The sequence below is a fragment of the Notechis scutatus genome, chromosome 4 (assembly GCF_049901735.1).
Source record: "Notechis scutatus isolate UNSWTSFEM ecotype Mainland chromosome 4, rNotScu1.2, whole genome shotgun sequence".
Lineage (NCBI taxonomy): Eukaryota > Metazoa > Chordata > Lepidosauria > Squamata > Elapidae > Notechis > Notechis scutatus.
In genome coordinates this window covers 51813368-51832877 of record NC_142012.1, presented here as the reverse complement: position 1 = coordinate 51832877, position 19510 = coordinate 51813368, and the positions used below count along the sequence as shown (strand labels likewise).

Here is a 19510-nt window from a genome sequence, read left to right as displayed (position 1 = left end):
TCAGCACTTTTAAATTTCAGATATCCGGAGCATTAAACGGAAGACACAATTTCTCCACTGTAACCTATCAGAGTTTTTTTAAAAAAAGCTGAATTTGCCTTGTAGTCTTCTTGATATTTTTAGCCAGCAAATACTAAGGTCATTATATAGACTTCCAGGCTGTATTTCCTACCAAAGCTGAGCCCTTTTAAAGCCTCAACAATTCTGATAAAAGAGATTCAAGTATGTGCATTTTGACTTGGATTTCCAAGTAAGTACAATTCTATATCTGCATCTAGATAAAATTCTTTATAGTAGTACATTCCAAGAAATGTAGATAGCTTTGCAATAAATGGCATCATGAGGAAAATGATGGATACATTATCAGCTGTTGGAAAAACCAGCCCACGAGGCAATAAACAGAACGGGTAATAACAGGATGCAAGGAACATGAAACTGTAATAGAGCACATCTCAAGATATGAATTAGTTCTCTTTTTGATCTTGGTGACATAATACTTTACCTTGAAGCAAAATGCTAATTTTCTTTTCAGCAGTGTGGGCTTACAATCATCTCGGTATCCAGGTTTCAACCTGGTTGACTGGCAAGGCTTCTCAGAGACGTGAAACAAAAACGTTGAGGTGTTATTTCCACATGCCACCAAAAGTTACGAATTGCAACATCTTCTATCTAAAATGTGTTCCGAATACCCAAGTTAAAAGAGTTAAAAGGGTTTCTCCAAATATGGGGCAAAACTTATTCTACACATTGCTCTCTTTGATCTGAAGGCTGGTTTATATAATGCTACTACATGTCAAGAAACTATTGTTTACCATGGAATCGGACCACTCAGTGTGGCCAGTGCACCGTGGCCAACTTGCCACAGTCCTCGCCACAGGATGATTCAACAATTCAATTTAATTATTTAAAAATGGTTTCATTTTTGTCATTCACATTTAATTTTGTCCTTCCTTTGACGTATTTTCTCTAATGACTTCATTCTATCATTTCTTTGATATAAGTGTAACTCTTGTCCCATGGCGAGTTGGCGATGGCGACTTAGTCCACAGTGAGTTCGCCGTGGCGAGCCGGCTATGGTGAGGTGTCCTAGATCCATTTACAAAGCAGGTGAACATAATCAGACACCCTCACACCCAACAACAGAGGTAAAAAAGTTGTGTGTAAGAGCAATAGGGTATCTCTCATCCAGTTTTGGGACTCATTCTGTGAGTTAATGCTTCTGGAATACGGGGTATATATTTAGGGCATTTCACTTCTTAAAAACACATTATTGACATAATTTAATCTTGTCAGGAGGAGAAAATCTTGTGAATGCCATGCTGTACCCTCTTCTTCCTCACTATCTTGTGTCTATAAATAAAAAATGGCCATTCCTGCATATACTACGGAGATATAGCAGCTCAATTCTTCAACAATTGTTCTCTCAATTCAGCCTTCAAATAATTTAGGTCCGAAAAAAAGACAAGTGCTTTAGGAAGGTCATAGATTGCACAAACCACAGAACCTGCAGTACTAAAATACACAGAGAGATAATTTCTTTAACGCACACCTCAACCGGCACTTCTTGAAGGTTTGAGGAAATCCATTTGGTTGAAGAGATCTGGGTGGTGCACACTATATTACACATTTTGTTACAATGGCATAGGCCTGAGCTCTCCAAAACATCGGATTGAGGGAACACAGTTTGAAAGTTTTTGCTGAAAACCTGATCCAATTGGTAATATATGATACGATGTAGCTCATGGCTAGATGTCCTCCTTGTGGGTTTGCTGACGCTAAAGAACGCGGAGTAGATCGGACTTCTACAGGACTGCAAATGAGAGAGTTTTAGCAGTGATGGGCCGAAGCACAGTTGGTCCATTGATCTCTATTAAAAAAAAGCAAGCGGAGTACTTGTCTGCAGGCCTTCCTTAGGTCTGGAGACAAGTACAGGACTTTGATTGTCCCCTGTCTTGACCAGATGTGAGATAAGGCCTTGACCTTACTGATGATTTAGGCGCATCGTGAGACGTAGACACGACTTAAAGGCTCCTGACAACTATTGCTACCCATCCCTGGTTCAATCTTCTCACTGAGTGCAAGTCACTGGCCCGCGTTCCCCGTCTCCCGCTGTAGGCAGGCCCCTCAAATGTTCTGTCCTCGGACCTCCATTCTCAGCGTCTTCCCCCACCCGCTGTCTGCTACAACGCTGTGGTGCTCAAGTCCGCTTGCTCTGCTTTCGTGGCCTTGGAAAGACAGTTCTCTTCATCAGCCAGCGAGACGGGGTTCTCGTGAACTTCCATTGTTTTCGTGTGCTTCGCATCTTCGCTCGGGGCGGCCTCCTTGTTTCGACAACGTTTGCAGCAGCAGCAGCAATACCGGCCACAGGCCATGCCTGCGCTGGTGATGACTTTGTCCCAGGGCCGCAAGGAATGCATCCACCGAGGAAGGAAATCCCAACTCTGGAGCTTCTCCGGGAGCAAGTGTGGCTTCTTCTTCTGCAGGAGGTTGATGGTGACCACAAAGATCAAGCCCACGAAGACGGGGACAGCAACCCCAACCAGGTAGGGCCAACCAGCCACCGAAAGGCCAAACACAGCCAAGGGGACCAAGAAGAAGCAGGAGAGGAGGTAGAAAATGGCGAACCATCTGTACTTGGCGGTGATGTTCCCCAGAGATTTTGACAAGCGAATGGGGATACGCATAAAAGGAAGCGGATACCAGAGGATGATCCCCGAGATATTGAAAAAGAAATGGCACAAAGCGATCTGGAAACAAAACACAGTTCAAAGGAGATGTCAGAGGAACATCAAGACAGTGCATCACGTGTACATACCAAACAATTATCTCTTGTTTTCTTTTCTGACCCTGAAACCTCTTATCCAGAGGTGAGATTCAGCCGGTTCTGACCGGTTCTAGAGAACCGGTAGTGGAAATTTTGAGTAGTTCGGAGAAGCAGCAAATCCCACCTCTGACTGGCCCCGCCCCATCTGTATTCTGCCTCCCATTGAGTCCCAGCTGATTGGCTGGGTCTTCTTTGGTTGCTCTGCCCAGGAGAATGGAGCTGGAAAGCAGGTTAGTGGAGTGGGGAGGGAATGGGGATTTTGCGGTATCCTTGCCCCGCCACGCCTACCAAGCCACACCCAAGCCATGACCACAGAACCAGTAGTAAAAACATTTTTGAATCCCACCATTGGACAACATGTTAGAAACACGGTGAAATCAGAGCTTGAATTGGAAGCATAAAAGGTTGAGGATGGAAGTTTGTTCTCTGAGCTTGTGGGTTGGTAATAGCCAAATCTGGCCCTACATTCTGCCTCAGTTTACCTTTCCAATAAAAAACCTGAGTCTTAACACAATTGTACTTAACACAACAAAGAGAATTCAAGAGGAAAATTGATTGGACAGGCTAAAACTAACCTCCTCTTTGCACAAGAAATCAGTTACATGTAGTCAAACCTGTTATATGTTTGCATCCCATAATTTTTGAATCCCACCACTGTTCTTATCTACTATCTGACTTATTAAGACCATCTGTGATGACAAAATAAACACAGTCACAAAAAACAGATGAAGCCCCTTTTATTCCTTCTCTTTGCTTCCAAGCTCCAAATATCCTTGACGGGAGACAAAAAAACTCCCACACAAGCAGTTACCAGAAGGAGGAAATGCCTTTTAAATTATAAAGAGTAAAAAAGCAACAGAAACCAAGCAAGATAAGGGCTGGAGGACGTCCACAGATAACAGAACACACACTGGGAAGGATGCCAAACTCAGAGAGGAACCATAAACTAGAGATATTTCCATGCTTTGCTTCCAGCACTCGCCAGTACACATGTCTGTCCTCTTATCCAGTTGTCACAGCTGCAGCCCATGAAGAGGATCAAGGCCCTCTCCTCCCGAGGAGACCACACCTCTCCCTTATCCTCTCCTCCCTGCGTGTCCTAGGACGAAGAGTGGATGGGCCTGGGTCCTCCTCTGAGTGCTCAGCTGGCCTCTGCCCTTCCCCAGCCTCCCCCACAACCTCTGGAGCCACACTTCCACTCCCTGTCGGCTATTCCTCCTCTCCCTCAGAGTCAGTCTCCGACACATTTCCCAATTCAAAGGAAAAGGAGCCACACCAAAGAAAATCTCTAACAGCTCACGTGGCAGTTAAAAACTGGTAATACCCGATGGTTGATCGGTTCACACGGTAGTTTTCATCGCCAAATAATAATCTGTGTATACTTAGAATACGTAAGTCTCAAGGACCAGCATGTTTTAAAGCCTCCAAGAACAGTTCCTGACATCTTTTACTGCTTGACTCATGCCGGTTCCCATGGGAATGGGGGGTGGGATAATTTGGTGTTGAGGATGGGGAGCGTGCTGGAGGACTAAGTTGTGTGAACTGAAAAAGGGGAGACGCTTTCCTGCTTTCTGTGCAACTGCATCCACTTATCTTTTCTAGGCCAAGGTCAACTGTCTTGGCATACCAGATGTGTGAGACACCACCTGAAGATGTACCCCACATGACATCATACACACCTCAGATTGGATGCCCAGTTTGAACTACTGGGGGAGGGGACTTGGGATAACTTTCAATGTGTAATTACGGTGCCTATTTGCCTCAGATCTTGCTTTCTTTTCGTTGCTATTACTTCAAATCCAGTAAAAGTACTTTTCTCTATTTTAACGGAGTCTAAGGGTTTCTTTCTTGGATTTCAAATGGAGGCACAGCTGACACCCCTGCCTTTCCCACCCTAAAGTATCCAGTTAAAGTGAAAGCTTGGGGAATGTGAGCTGTCTCTTCCAGGAGAAGAGTTCGGATCCAATCTCTACCATGATCTGACCATGATAGCTTTTGCGAGTTTAATTTCACGAATCGGATCGTTTACATTTTGTCCTCTGCCTTAGGCACACGAGTGCTGAGGCAGTTTGCTCTGAAATCAAATCCGAATTCAGAATGAAATGGTAGGTATTGGCTTTCATCAGATAAAACTGAAGGAGGATCATCTGTCGAAGAAGGGAACGGCTAGCCGGAGAAGATGATAGCTATCTTTCCAACTTTGAAGGCCATCGCAGGAAAGAGGAGGTGGATTTATTCTCCACCATGTCCACAGGGAGAGCAAGATCCAATAGATGGAAGCTTCAGAGAGGGAGATCCAAGGGGGTTGAGAGATCTATGAAGCAGGGGCACATCAGGGGTGGGATTCTACAGGTTCGCACCTATTCACTAGAACCGGTTGTTAACATTCTAAGCAGTTCGGAGAACCAATTGTTAGAAGAAATTACTGGCCTAATCCTGTAAGGATTAATCCTGTTAACCCTTATTACACTCTTGGCAGGACTAGACTTCCTGTCTCAGGAACTTCTCTGGAGTTTTTCCCCCCTCCTTTGCTGGTACTTTGCTTGTGTGGAGTGACCATTCAAAGTTACAATGGAACTGAAAAAAGTGACATGACCATTTTTCACACATACGACTGTTGCAGCATCCCCACAGTCATGAGAGGCCAGGTGAGGAGATGCGTGCCTCGATGATATTGAGTTGGCCATGCCCAGCCAGTAACATGACCACCAAGCCATGCCCACCCAGTCGCATGACCACCAACCCACACCCACCAACTAAGCCACACCCACAGAACCGGTTGTTAAAAAATTTGAGTCCCACCCCTGGGGCACATCCTGCTCCCAGAAACCAAGGAAATCATCACAGTAGACTTTGTCAAACAAAGGTTGGACAGCCATTTTGCTTGGGATGGTTGGAGGATGTCTCCCCTGAGCGTAGGGCTGGGCTAGAATCCTAGAACAGGAAGAGACTTTGGAGGCATTCTACTCCAAGATCTTCAAGTTCTTATCCAACTCTAAGATGCCCACAATTCCAACTTTTAATAACAACCTACCACTAAGGACAGGTATTACAAAACACTACCGTGTGTTAGTTTATGTGCATGACAGAGCTGCACTGTTGTGCTTTCTTCTCTCTTCTGATTCTAACCCCAGATCCCCTTACTCCCACTTACTACAAGCTGAGTTTTTGGGTTTGGTAGCTAAAGTAGCCACCAAGAGCTTCTGCTTCTTTTCTGAACTGGATGTGGGAACCACGATTAAACCCTTGGCTTGAAAGAACAAACGAAGGATGGTGTTTTTAGACCTTAAAGCAAATGGTCACGGCTGAAGACAAAGCAAAACCCCGCAAGAAGCGAGTAATTTTTAGCTGAACTATCTGTTCTTTCAACAGGCTTTTGAATATCAAAAAGGACTCACCTGTAAGGAATATTTCAGTCGGTTTCCCGGGCTGGCCATTGCAGCTAGAATAGCTGTTGTGGTTGTCCCAATATTTGATCCCAAGGTTAGGGGGTAGGCCCGTTCTATACTTATAACCCCAATTCCTGATGGGAAGAAAACAGGAGGAATTGCATCGTTTGAATGTAATTTTATACAATGCCATTAAGAGTTCAAAATATTTCATCCGTTGAGCAAGTGTCTTTCCCATAGTCCACAATTCTGAATCAGAGTAGGATGTTTTGCTACTGTGGGGAAATCGGGAAATCCAGGCAGTTCAAATGAAGGTAAGGGTTTATTTGCAAGCTTAAGATCCCTGCAAGAATCTGAACTACTAACAGTCAAAGCAAATTGGTGGTAGATCAATCCAGCAAATGACTGAATGAGAGATTCTACTTTTTTTTAAATGCGCACACACAAAAAAGAATAACCAAAAGCCCTTTATGTTACATATATACATAAAGCTCTTACCAACAAGAGGAGTGATAGCCGAGGTGAACACCGAACTGCTTTGAACAATGAAGGTCATCCCAGCTCCTACGAGCATGGCCAGATAACCAGTTACCCAAGAAAACGGAAATGGAAAATCTGGAAAAGAGAGACATAAGAGATGCTAGATTTATGCAGCATATTCTGTTCTATCCAATCCTTTGTCTTAAATATTTATAACAGAGTTGGAAGGGGTCTTGGAGGTCTTCTAATCCAACCTCCTGTTTGGCAGGAAGCCCTATACCATTTCAGATAAATGGTTGGCCAATCTCTTCTTAAAAACTTCCAGTGTTGGAGCAACCACAACTTTTGGACATGAGCCATTCCACTGGTCAATTGTTCTAACTGTCAGGAAATTTCTCCTTAGTTCTAGGTTGCTTCTCTCGATTAGTTTCCATCCGTTGCTTCTGGCCTTGTCTTCAGGTGCTTTGGAGAATAGATAAGAATAGAATAATAATAGAGTTAGAAAGGCTCAGCGCCAAAGAATGGAGGCCTTTGAACTCTGGGGTTGGAGGAGAAGACTCCTGCGAGTCCCTTGGACTGCAAGGCGATCCAACCGGTCAGTCCTAGAAGAGATCAACCCTGGCTTCTCTTTAGAAGGCCAGATCCTGAAGATGAAACTCAAAGACTTTGGCCACTGTCAACTAAAAAGATACTCCTTTGGTCTTTTTAGCTGCCAGAAAAAGGGAGTGGGGGGAAACAAGGCATTCCTTGAATGCCTAGATAATCACCCTGGTAGCCCAAAGTTGTCAGAGCATAAGGAGGTTATTGGAGAGCATGATGGATGACTCTTGGAGATGGATGTGTCCCACTGCATCCAGCTTACGTCAACATGGCCACTCCTAATAAATCAATTTACTTTTCTGTGAGATGCAGCTAGAGACTTCTGATTTGAATGAGGGTGGATTTGTTGGAGCCCTGACAGGCCACCTCATGAGAAGGAAGGACTCCCTGGAGAAGAGCCAAATGCTGGGAATGGTTGAGGGCAAAAGAAGAAAGGGACAGCAGAGAAGGAGGGGGCTGGATGGAGTCACTGAAGTAGTTGGCGTGAGCTTAAATGGACTCCAGAAGATGGTAGAGGACAGGAAGGCACTAACAACAACAACAGAATTGGAAGGGACCTTGTCGGTCATCTAGTCCAACACCCTGCTCAAGCAGGAGACCCTATACCAGTTCTGACAAGTGGCTGTCCAATCTCTTCTTGAAAGCCTCAATTGATGAAGCACCCACAACGTCTGGAGGCAAGCTTTGGTTGATTGTTCTCATTGTCAGAGAATTTCTCCTCAGTTCTAGGTGTAAATCTCTCCTTGATCTATTTCCATCCATTGTTCCTTGTTTGGCTTTTGGGTGTTTTTGGAAAATAGGTTGTCCCTTTCTTTTCTCTGACAGCCCCTCAAATATTGGAACACTGTTATCATGTTTCCCCTGGTCCTTCTCTTCACTAGGCTCTATATATCCCATTCCTCCAACCGTTGTTCAGATGTTTTGGCCTCCAGTCCCCTAATCACCTTCGTTGCTCTTCTCTGTACTCTTTCCAGAGTCTCAACATCTTTTTTACTTTGCAATGACCAAAGCTGGATGAAGCATTCCAAGTGTGTTCGTACCAAGGCCTTATAAAGCGGTATCAGCACTTCATGTCATTTACACGAAGACAAATTCCTTGTGTGTCCAATCACACTTGGCCAATAAAGTATTCTATTCTATTCTATTCTATTCTATTCTATTCTATTCTATTCTATTCTATTCTATTCTATTCTATTCTATTCTACTCTATTTCATACTCTACTCTATATTCTACTCTACTCTACTTATATTTTATTCTACTCTACTCTTTCTGCTCACTCTACTCTACTCTATAGTCTACTATACTCATATTCTATTCTACTGTACTTTACTCTTTCTACTCTACTCTACTCTACTCTACTCTACTCTACTCTACTCTACTCTACTTTACTCTATTCTACTCTACTCTACTTATATTCTATTCTACTCTATTCCACTCCACTCCATTCCATCCCATCCCATCCCATCCCATCCCATCCCAAAGAAGTACTTTTGACCTTATAACTGCTATGAAGCTACATTTTAATTATCTTTTTTAAAACTATTTTTGCACTTTTTGTTTTTACAATTTTGGTTCAACCTTTGTTTTGTTTCTTGCACTTTTTGCTTTTCCCCCCTCCCTTCCTCTCTTTATATTCCCTTGCTTTTCTCTTTCTGTTGAAAACCTTAATAAAAAAATTAGATACCGAAGAAGGAAAGTAAAGAAAAGAAAACCCCCCAGAAGAAATACTTACCAGTATTGAGTGTTTTCTTGATGACATTTGCGACTTGTCCTTTAAGGACCGAGTTCAGCAGTTTGACGATCAATACCAAGCAAGTGCACAGGACCAACAAAGAGAGAGCGAGCAGGATGAGACCAATGGCCAGATCCTTGAGCTGCGATTCTACAAAAATGTGCTTGCCTACAGAAGGAGAAAAATCAACAAGTGCTATGCAACTTATGTCACGTTGAAGCCAAAAAGTTGACGGTTGGGGTTGAAAGTCAAGATGGCTGCTGTACAATCACAACACTCCGCTGGTATTTTTATCTCGACTTTTGGGATCCAGATCTTGCAGAAATCCTTGATAGGAACCCAGGGGTGGGCTTCAAAAGAATTAGCAACCGGTTCTCTGCCCAGTTGCTGGGTGAGCGTGGCTATGGTGGGCATGGCCTAATTGGCCTCCTGCACCATGGCAGGAGGAGCATTTTCACCCTCCCTGGGCTCTGGAGGCTTTTCTTGAGCCTCTGGGAGGGTGAAAAACAGTCTCCCTGGGCTCCAGAGGCTCTCCAGAGGCCAGAAACAAACTGGTTGTTATACTGGTGGAATCCCACCCTGGAGAACAGTGTATGGAATTGCATTCTGCAACTGGAGTCAGCACAATTATGAGGCAGATTTGAGGTAATCGCCTTAAACAGGAGATCTTTAATAGTGGTATTGCTGGTCATATGGCCCATTTTGTATCTCCTAAAACAGTGGTTCCCAACCTGTTTTTTGCCCCGCACCCCTAAAGAAATTTCACTCGAATCTCGCACCCCCTGACATTTAGACTTTAGGAACTACTGAACGCGTTAAATATATGGTAGGATTGAATCTTTCCAGCTATGTATGTGACGGCCACTAAATAACGATACTTAACTCTAAAATGAAAACAAAGTTAATCCATTGCAAAAGAAAATAAAAATGCCAACATATAGCCAATATCCTATTATTTACCTGGACTTTTCTCACCCCCCTGGAATATCGTCTCGCACCCCAGGTTGGGAACCCCTGTCCTAAAAGGAACCTGCTGCTTGTGGTTACAAATGGAGGATGTTTAGGATCTGCTCCTACTTCAGGAGGACCTTTGGCCACCACCCAAAGCCCACCAGTGATCTACTTGACCTTCCAACACAGGGGTCCCCAAACTTGGCAACTTTAAGACTTGTGGACTTCAACTCAGCTTTGCTAACTGAGGAATTCTGGGAGTTGAAGTCCACAAGTCTTAAAGTTGCCAAGTTTGGGGACCCCTGTTCTAACAGGATGGCTGCCACCTTCTTCTTCTTAATCCCAAGCAAGCAACATTTCTCAGATTATAGCCCTCTCTCTCCAACCTGACATTTTCCTAGCGTAACATCTGGCCATCTCTTGTTTTAAAAACAGATCTGATATCTTCAGAGAAGGCTGAGGCAACCTCTTTCCTTACATTTTTCAAGATACTGTGTGTCCGACAAGTTTTTGGCAGTCCAGGTCATGTTTTCGCTGGTCCAGCAAAGGTCTGAAGACGTGCAGTTTTCGGATGCTGGGATGGTCGTATTCAGTGCAATCTAGGTATTGACATAAAACAGCTCGATCAAACCCAGTCTTTTCTTTCTTTCTTTTTTCTTTTTGCAATCAATTTTACAACAAAAATATCGTTGTGTGAACAGTGTGGTTCCGTAGTGTCTTACCTTTTGATACAAATATGACAATATTTCTCTTGTTTAATTATAGTTGACAAACCTTTTTTGTTAAATTATCAATCTTGATTATTCAATGCTACAATATGTTATTTTTGTGTCCATCTCTATAGTTCTAATAACAATTCACAAATTTATATTAAACTATAATTTTCCATTGTTTATCCCCTTTTTAATTTCTAATTATGCCAATATACATAGATATATAGAGATAGATGATAGATAGATAAATAGATATAGATATAGCTAGATATAGCTAGATACTGTGTGTGTATGTGTGTGTGTGTGTGTGTGTATGTATGTATATTTTCTGAGATTTTCACGGGTATTTGTATGTGGATCTTTGGTTATTCGGGTTTTCTCCCGCATAAAATTGGAAGTATCTTGCTGACGTTTCGACGAAATCTCATTCGTCATCTTCAGGCTTGTGTCTTCGGCTTTGTGCTTCTCGGAGTAATGTGAGCTTGCAGCTGCTTCTTCCTTTTAACTGCCAGTGGGGGTGTGACTTGACTGGGTGGGGGCTTGGCTGTGTTCTGATTGGGTGGGGGTGTGTTCTCATTGGTTGGGGGCTTGGCTGTGTTCTGATTGGCTGGGGGTATGTTCTGTTTAGGTGGGGGCTTGGTTGTGCTCAGGTTAGTCTTAGTTGCTGGGGGATTTGAGCTGGTGAGCTGTGATCCTGTTGTTTGGCTTCACGTTCGTGGTCGTGCCACATCTTCATGGTGGGCGTCAGTTCGCTTCATCTATGGGTCGGAGGGGTTTGAAGCGGGTAGTGATGCAGCTGCGGTACGGCTTCTGGTCCGTGGTCGTGTCTCATCATCTGTGTGGGTGTGATTCTGCTTTCTACGTGGAAGTGTGGTGGTAGCATCTTGTGTGGCCCTCGTGGGTGTGGGTCTGGTGTCATTCTTCATGTTAGGTACTCATTTGTTAATGAGGGTGGGTTTCCAAATGGCTGGTAGGCGGGAGGTATCATCTCGTTTATTCATGCTGTGTGGGTGTTTTTCTATCTCTATGGCTTCTCTGATTATTCTGTTGTTGAAGTGTTCAGTTTTGGCGATAGTTCTGGTATTTTTAAAGTCAATCTCATGTCCTGTGGCTTTGAGGTGCTGGACCAGGGAAGAGGTTGGTTCTTCTTTTTTGATTGAGTTCTTGTGTTCTTCGATGCGTGCACTAATTCTTCTGTTGGTTTGTCCGATGTATGTAGTGGGACAGGCGGTGCATGGGATTTCGTATACTCCTTGGTTTTCTAACTCGATTCTGTCTTTAGGGTTTCTTAGGATGGTGGATATTTTTCTGTTTGTGCAGAATGCTGTCTTAATGTTGTGTTTTTGGAGGATCTTGCTGATTTTGTCTGTAGTGCCTTTTATATATAGGAGGAGGGCTTTGCCATTCTCTTGTTCTCTGTCTTGGATTTTGGTTGGGGTTTGTTTTTGGATTAGGTGGGCAATCTTCTTTCTTTGGAATCCATTGGCTGTTAGTACGTTAGTGAGAGTGTGTAGTTCGGTTTTTAGGTGTTGTTCGTCGGCTAAGCATTTTGTTCTGGAGATGAGTGTCTCGGCTACAGAATTGATCTGTGCTGGGTGGTGGTGTGAAAGTGCGTGTAGATAGCAGTTTGTATGTGTTTACATACATTCACATACATCGGACAAACCAACAGAAGAATTAGTGCACGCATTGAAGAACACAAGAACTCAATCAAAAAAGAAGAACCGACCTCTTCCCTGGTCCAGCACCTCAAAGCCACAGGACATGAGATTGATCAGGGCTCACTTTTCAGCCCACGGATCACTTGGCAAAGAAGAGGGGGGGAAAACAAGATGCTGTTACTTTAAATTGAAAAGCCAAGAAGCAGCTGCTTGGAAGGAGGTTTTTAATTGCAGAAGTGAAGTGACATTCAGCTTGTTTCTGGGTCAGCTCACTGATGATGTTGGGTCATGAAATGTCTGCAAGAAAACAGCCAAGCTCACAGAGCACCAACGACCCCAGAGTCCTCCTCCTCCTCCCCCTCCCCCTGCAAATCCCACTTCCTTCTAGCACTGATAAAGTTACCTAATAGGGTCATGAAACATCTGCAAGAAAACAAACAAGCTCAGAGAGCACCAAGGACCCCACAGTCCTCCTCCTCCTCCTGGCTTTTCTACTCTTTGAATTTTTATAATTTTCAGCATGATTCAAGCTGGATATATTTATGCGTATATTCAGAGTCAAGGAGATCAAAGTTCAGTACAGGTAGTCCTTGACTTACAGCCGCAATCAAGTCCAGAATTTCTGTTGTTAAGTGAGGCATTTGTTAAAGTAAGTTTTTGCCCCCTTTTACTGCCTTGCCTTGCCTCGGTTCTTAAGCGAATCCCTGCAATCAATACATTAGCAACCCAGTCATTAAGCGAATCTGTCTTCCCCATGGCTTGCGCTTGTCAGAAGGTCACAAAAGGGGATCAATAGAACCACCATAAATCTGAACCAGTCACCAGGCCTCTGAATTTTGATCACGTGACCATGGGCATGCTGCAAAGGTCATAAGTGTGAAAAACTGTCATGAAGTTTCTTCAGTCCCGTTGTAACTTTGAGCATTCCCTGAATGAACTGTTTGTAAGTCAAGGATTACCTGAATGATATTCCACTGTAATATAAACTCTTTCCAAAGCAATAAACACAACCCCAGTCTGGATTTCCTAAAAGAATGTATACCTAGAAAATTATCACACATTATCACCCCTCTTCCTTTAATGATTAGCTATCAAAGAGAAAAGTGACTAATTCTATGATAAGCCAGCCTCTTATCTGCATCAAATGATCCCTTTAACTCAACACTCACCATGGTCGTTTTAGTTTTGCACCAAACTTTCACCAGACTTCTGTTTTTTGCTGACTCGTCTCCCGTAGCGATGGCATTGATGACCGATTTATCGAGCTGTGAATCGAAGGAAGCAAAATGGAAACCCCAATTAATTGGGTCAATTGAAGAACGCACGTTACTTCTGATTGGCGTTCTCTTGCCTTTCATCTTCCAAATGGCCAACCCCCAATATGACTCACTGGGTTTGAAAAGCTAACACGACATCAAAATAAAAATGGAACTTATTACAAAAGGATCTTGGCAACTATCGGACTATGAGAGAGGAGAGCTGGTGTGCATGTACAGCTAGATTTGTGCGAGCAGTGAGCCAGCACACACAATTCGACTGTAGTTTGAACCGCATGCATGTGCATTTGTGCGCCCCATTTCCAAAGAGGACATGGGCAAGGGGGATTGGGAGACCCCTGCTCTATCGTGACCAAAAAAAGTTTTTGTTGTTGTTTAACGTTTATTCTGATTTTCGGGACAAGCTTGGAAGATTAGAATGGACTTTGAATCCAGTCAGAGGTGGTGTTCAGCCGGTTCGGACCGGTTCGGACGTACCGGTAGAGAAAATTTTTAAGTCGTTTGAAGAACCTGCAAATACTACCTCTTGTTGGCCCCGCCCATCTGCTCCCCATCCTGTCCTATATTGCCTTGGTTTTTACCTCAGCTGATTCATGCAGTAGAGTGGATTGCCATGCCTCAGCCGAGCTAAAAACCAGCTCAGCTTATCAGCGTTGACAGAGGGTGGTGTTTGAATGCTGCGGACACACAAGGCGCATGCAAAGCATGCTCAAATCATGCTCTCATAGAACCAGTAGAAAAAATTTGGAATCCCAGCCCTGAATCCAGGTTTACAAAACAGGTATTGGGATATTTCAATAGAAGAAGCTGCTCTTGTGCTGTTGTTTCCCCCTCCCCAAGTATTAATTTGGCTCCTCTGGGTGCCCAGCACAGAACGAAATGTATCCTGTACCAAAAAATAAAAATAAAAAATAGGGTTGCCAGCAGGGAACAAGGATAATAGTGTTAGATTAATGGGAGTTGTATTAGAATCAGCATAATTCTTCCAACCTTTCAAAGGAGAAGGAAGAATGTGAAAAACAAATTCCAGAAAGATTTTTTTTCAATAAGAAGTTCGTAAGGCTGAAATAACCATGAGGCAATGATACTAGTTATCTTGAGTATAAAGTTTTAATTTTCTGAAAGATCAAACAAGATGTCCAACGAGTCTGACATTAGGTATCAAGAATCTAAAGAGATTTATATGGGTAAAGACTTAGTTGGGATCCTGAGGTTGGAAAGACAGCTGTTTGCACATTCTTTCCAGTTTTGTTGTTTCTCAACAATAAAATTCATAACATTCACGGAGTCCCAAAGGTGCTTTTTCAAGAAGCAATTGGACTTTCTTGGTTTTTCCTTGAAGACTTTTCACTTCTCATGAGAGAAGCTTCTTCAGTTCTGACTGAATGGGGGAGAACGGAAGGATTTATATTCCTTGCAGTCCTCTGGTCATTAGTACTCTCTCTGAGAGTTGTTGAGGCCACTTGGAGGTGTCCTTTCATTTCCCACCATTCAATCAGAACTGAAAAAGCTTCTTGAATGAGAAGTGAAACCTCTTCAAGGAAAAATAAAGGAAGTCCAGTTGCCTCTTGAAAAAGGACAACCTTGGGACAACCATGACCTGGAGGACTGAGAAGCTCCCTGGATGTTAAGGAGTGGCTTTTTTTCATTCCTAGCATTGCATTAGTGAAGGACAAAGAGAGGTCTGAGTAACCTGTTCTAGCAAAGATTAAATCAACAAGGGAAGAATTTACCTGGATGATGAGTTTTGTGAAGGGATCTGTGATGACTTTTAGCAATTCGGGGGCATTTTCCCCACTTTCCAGCTGGAACGAGTCCACGATAAGACTCGTCAGGTGGAAGAGGTACTGAGAGGCAACTTCGATGGGCAATAGGACAAACACAGAAAGCCAGTTAAAGAAATCGTGGACAGTGGCGCCAGCAAAGGCCCTGGAAACAAACAAACAGAGTACAATCAGAAGAAGTTCAGTAGAAAGACAACCAAAAACATAAAAATAATAATATATTCTTTTTCTTCAAAGAAGGGTTGCTTCCTGATTCTGCCTTTCTATATTCCTTGCTTCATGGATTTTCTGGAATAAAATAATGACCCTTTAATCCCTTTATTTGGGGTGTAGATAGTGCAACTGAATGGAGCTGAGCATTTACTGGCTGGACGCCCTTCCTGACTCCTACCCAGAGTTCACAGCAGATATTTTCTCTTTGCGGCCTGAAAGAGAAACATTTGTCGCTGCCTAGGATTGAACTCCCAAACTTCTGAGTGGGAGGTGAGTGATTTCACGTCTAAGGCCCACCATGCCACTCTGGTCAAATTGAATTAATGGTGATTATTTTTAAATAAAAAGCTTCCCAAATTTAGATTGGATTCTGAGTTTGTGATGGCTCCTATCTGAATGTAGCTTCTATCAAGCTGAAGAGTTGTGTGTGTGTGTGTGTGTGTGTGTGTGTGTGTGTATTTCTTGAGTTGCCTTTCTTGGCAGTGACATTATTACAGAGGTGGTATTCAGGCAGTTCGGACCGGTTCTGGAGAACCGTTAGCGGAACTTTTGAGTAGTTTGGAGAACCGGCAAATAACCACCTCTGACTGGCCACACCAACCCCATCTCTTCTCTGCCTCCCATTGAGTCCCAGCTGATTGGCTGGGTCTTCTTTGGTTGCCCTGCACAGGAGAACGGAGCTGGAAAGCAGGTTAGTGGGGTGGGGAGGGAATGGGATTTTGCAGTGACCTTCCCCCAGGAGTGGGGAGGGAATGGAGATTTTACAGTATCCTTCCCTTGCCACGCCCACCAAGCCACACACACCAAGCCATGCTGTGCCCACCAAGCCACGCCCATAGAACCGGTAGTAAATAATTTGAATCCCACCACTGCATTATTAACCCTTATTGCATGTGTTAAGATAAGAATGTGATACCTTCTAAATTCATTCCGGTCTCCAGCCTGCATAAGTGCCACAATGGTGTTTGTAACCGAAGTCCCAATATTGGCTCCCATGATGATCGGGATAGCATGCTTAACACTCAGCACTGCAAAAATAAATATATATATAATAATGATTACAGGTGAAAAGGTTACGAATGAGAACTATTGGCTCATACATGAGTGCTTTCAGTGCATGGAAGGGTACCTCGTTCCAGTTCCCCCAATTCCTTTCTACCAAATTTTTGTATGAACAGAGTTTATACAAAAGATAAAAGCTTGTATAAACAGAGGCATAGAATCAAATTCACATGAAGTATTAGTACCACTTTTATAAAACCTTAGTTTTATAAAGGAGAACAGAGCTGGAAAACAGGTTAGTGGGTGGGGAGGGAATGGAAATTTTGCAGTATATCCTTCCCCTGCCATGCCCACCAAGCCATGTCCACAGAACCAGTAGTAAAAAAAAAATTGAATCCCACCATTGCCATCATTGTATGACAAGCTATTTCTGAGTGGGCTGCTGTCTTGTTATTTCCTTATTTTGTGGCTGTCAAACTCTCCAAAGAAGTGATTAAAATCCAAAATCTGTTATATGGTGGACTCACGTGAAGAAGACACCATGCTGACAATGATAGAGGAAGACGTGCTAGAACTTTGCACCATCACGGTCACCAGAACGCCAATGACCAGGCCCGCCACGGGATTTGATAAGACAGAACCATCCTTGAAAATGTCTCCGGCTGCTTTGCCTGTAGGAATAAAACTTATAGGTAGTCCTTGACTTGCAACAGTTCATTTAGTTTCAACGGCTTAAAGTTTCAAAGTTTCAACGGCTCTGAAAAAAAGTGACTTATGCCCATTTACCACACTTATGACTGTTGCAGTCTCTCCATGTTCAAAATTTGGATGTTTGACGACTGATTCCTATTTATGACGGTTACAGTGTCCTAGGGGTAATGTGATCCCCTTTTGCAACCTTATAATCATCAATGTCCGTGGGGAAACCAGATTTATTTAACAACTGGGTTATTAACTTAAATGAGTGCCTCAAATTCACTTAACAAATGTTTCGCTTAGCAACATAAATTTTAGCCTCAATTATAGTCGTAAATGGACCATTACAGCTTTAAATAACCTTCATAATACTAGAACCTCCATAACAAGAAGAACAATATCTGGGGAGGATCTGATGCACCTCACAGGGTGTGAGCCATAGCATATAGGACATTTTAGAAATTTTGTTTCTATAAAGCACCACACAGATCAAACAAAGCAACAGTCACCGTGTGCTTTACTGCTCAGCTACTGTATTTAACTGTAACAGGAAATAGGAAATTCTACTTAGAACAAAAGAGCATAGAGTATATACCATAGATCCACACTTGTAAATACTGCCATCTACTGGTAGAATACTACTGTAAGTTTTTGCACAGAAAAACATTCCAACAATGAATACCAACAACATTATTCCACCAGTCATTCAAAAATGTGAAAAAGGTCCCTTAAATGGTATTTAGCTACAATACCTGTCTTCATAGCATGCAAGATTTGTAGGGAAGGGAACTTGTTTCCTTAACTGAGATGAAGATTACTGTGGTTCCCACAGTTTTTTGCATATGGGTGTATACACCGATCTACCTATTTCAAGTGTCTGTGAAAGGTGTTCTGTCTATTGAATCTCATGGATAAGATGTTCTCCATCACAGTGTTCATTACCAAATACTTAAGACACTAGATCAAGAGATTAGTTTGGGTAAGAGATTAAATCCTAGATTGGCAGCTACCTACAAATAGTTACAACAATGCAGGTTGAAGGAAACAAACAGGTTTCTTCCACATCACACCCAGAATACCCCTATGTGATTGACAGCTCTTATGACCAGTGGGCCTCAGAGGCTTACTGTGTTCAACTAAGCGAGCCCAGGAAAACTGAGTTTAGCCAGCCTCATCTCCCTTTGAGATATTAATGCTCATACATACAGTGTCTTTTAAGGGTGTCAAATGGGAAGAAATAGTAAGAGTAGTGAGTCAATTGACAGCTAATCTCCTAAATGGCAGCTCAGTCTGGAAGAAACTTAGGAAATAAAATATCCTGGTGTATTCAAAGTGACTATACCTTGATTGATTTGTTATAAACCAGCCTGGGAAATTTCTGTTCAAGTTTCCGTGTTTGGCCCGGTCAAATATTAAACCTACCTTATTGAAATCAACATAGATCAACATTGATTTATGTTATTCCGGTTTCCTTGGGATAGTCCACCTGGGTGAGGTTTAGCAACAAGAGAGAGCAAGGATGCCAGGGCATAAAACATATCCTATGGTGTGTTTTGCTTATTCCTCCCAAAGATGCTTTCATTTTGAAGGCAACTGGACTTTTTGAGTTTTCTTTAAGACGTTTCGCTTCTTCAGTTCTGACTAACTGGTGGGGAATGGGTCAGAACCGAAGAAGCTTCTTGGAAAAGTCTTTTTTAAAAAAATCAGAAGGTCCAGCTGTTGTTGTTTTTTTTTAAAAAAAACTCCTTTGTGACAACCAGGGCCTGGAGGATTGAGAACCTCCATAGACCTCTAGGGACTTTGGTGCACCTACTCAAGTCTTCCACACTTTGGGGTCAAAATAACAATCATGAGGATCTACCCTTCATCAGTGGCTTGATGAAGCTATAAAGATGTTCTTACTGGGGAATTGATCTGTTTTAGATAAATGCATTTCCTTGCACATAAGCCAGTTAAAAGAAATCTTCCCCTAGTTAAATCAGGTTTTCCAAATGAAAGATCAAGACCAAGCAATCCAAGTTGTGATTAGAAGGTTTGTTCAGGACTGAGGAGTCCCGGGTTCAAGACCCCCATCAGCTAGGGCGCTTCCTTGGATGTCTTGGACCCGTGCCTCTTCTCTCAGCCCAGTCTAACTCACCGAAGTGTTGCTAAACTAAACGGGGTGCGACCTTATGGCTGCCAGAAGCC

General features: G+C 42.9%; 1 protein-coding gene across 1 annotated transcript in view; it reads right to left on the bottom strand.

The window, feature by feature from the left end:
* Positions 1–84: 84 nt before the first annotated feature.
* SLC34A2 (solute carrier family 34 member 2) overlaps positions 85–19510 on the bottom strand; it is a 36952-nt gene continuing 17526 nt past the window's right edge. Inside the window, exons 5-13 of the mRNA XM_026685622.2 lie at positions 17155–17298; positions 16542–16653; positions 15362–15557; positions 13521–13616; positions 10456–10576; positions 9027–9194; positions 6712–6828; positions 6223–6347; positions 85–2747 (exon numbers count right to left, since the gene is read on the bottom strand). Coding sequence (XP_026541407.1) covers positions 2181–2747; positions 6223–6347; positions 6712–6828; positions 9027–9194; positions 10456–10576; positions 13521–13616; positions 15362–15557; positions 16542–16653; positions 17155–17298 — 1646 coding nt within the window. The 3' untranslated portion in view covers positions 85–2180. The remainder of the gene's footprint in view (positions 2748–6222; positions 6348–6711; positions 6829–9026; positions 9195–10455; positions 10577–13520; positions 13617–15361; positions 15558–16541; positions 16654–17154; positions 17299–19510) is intronic.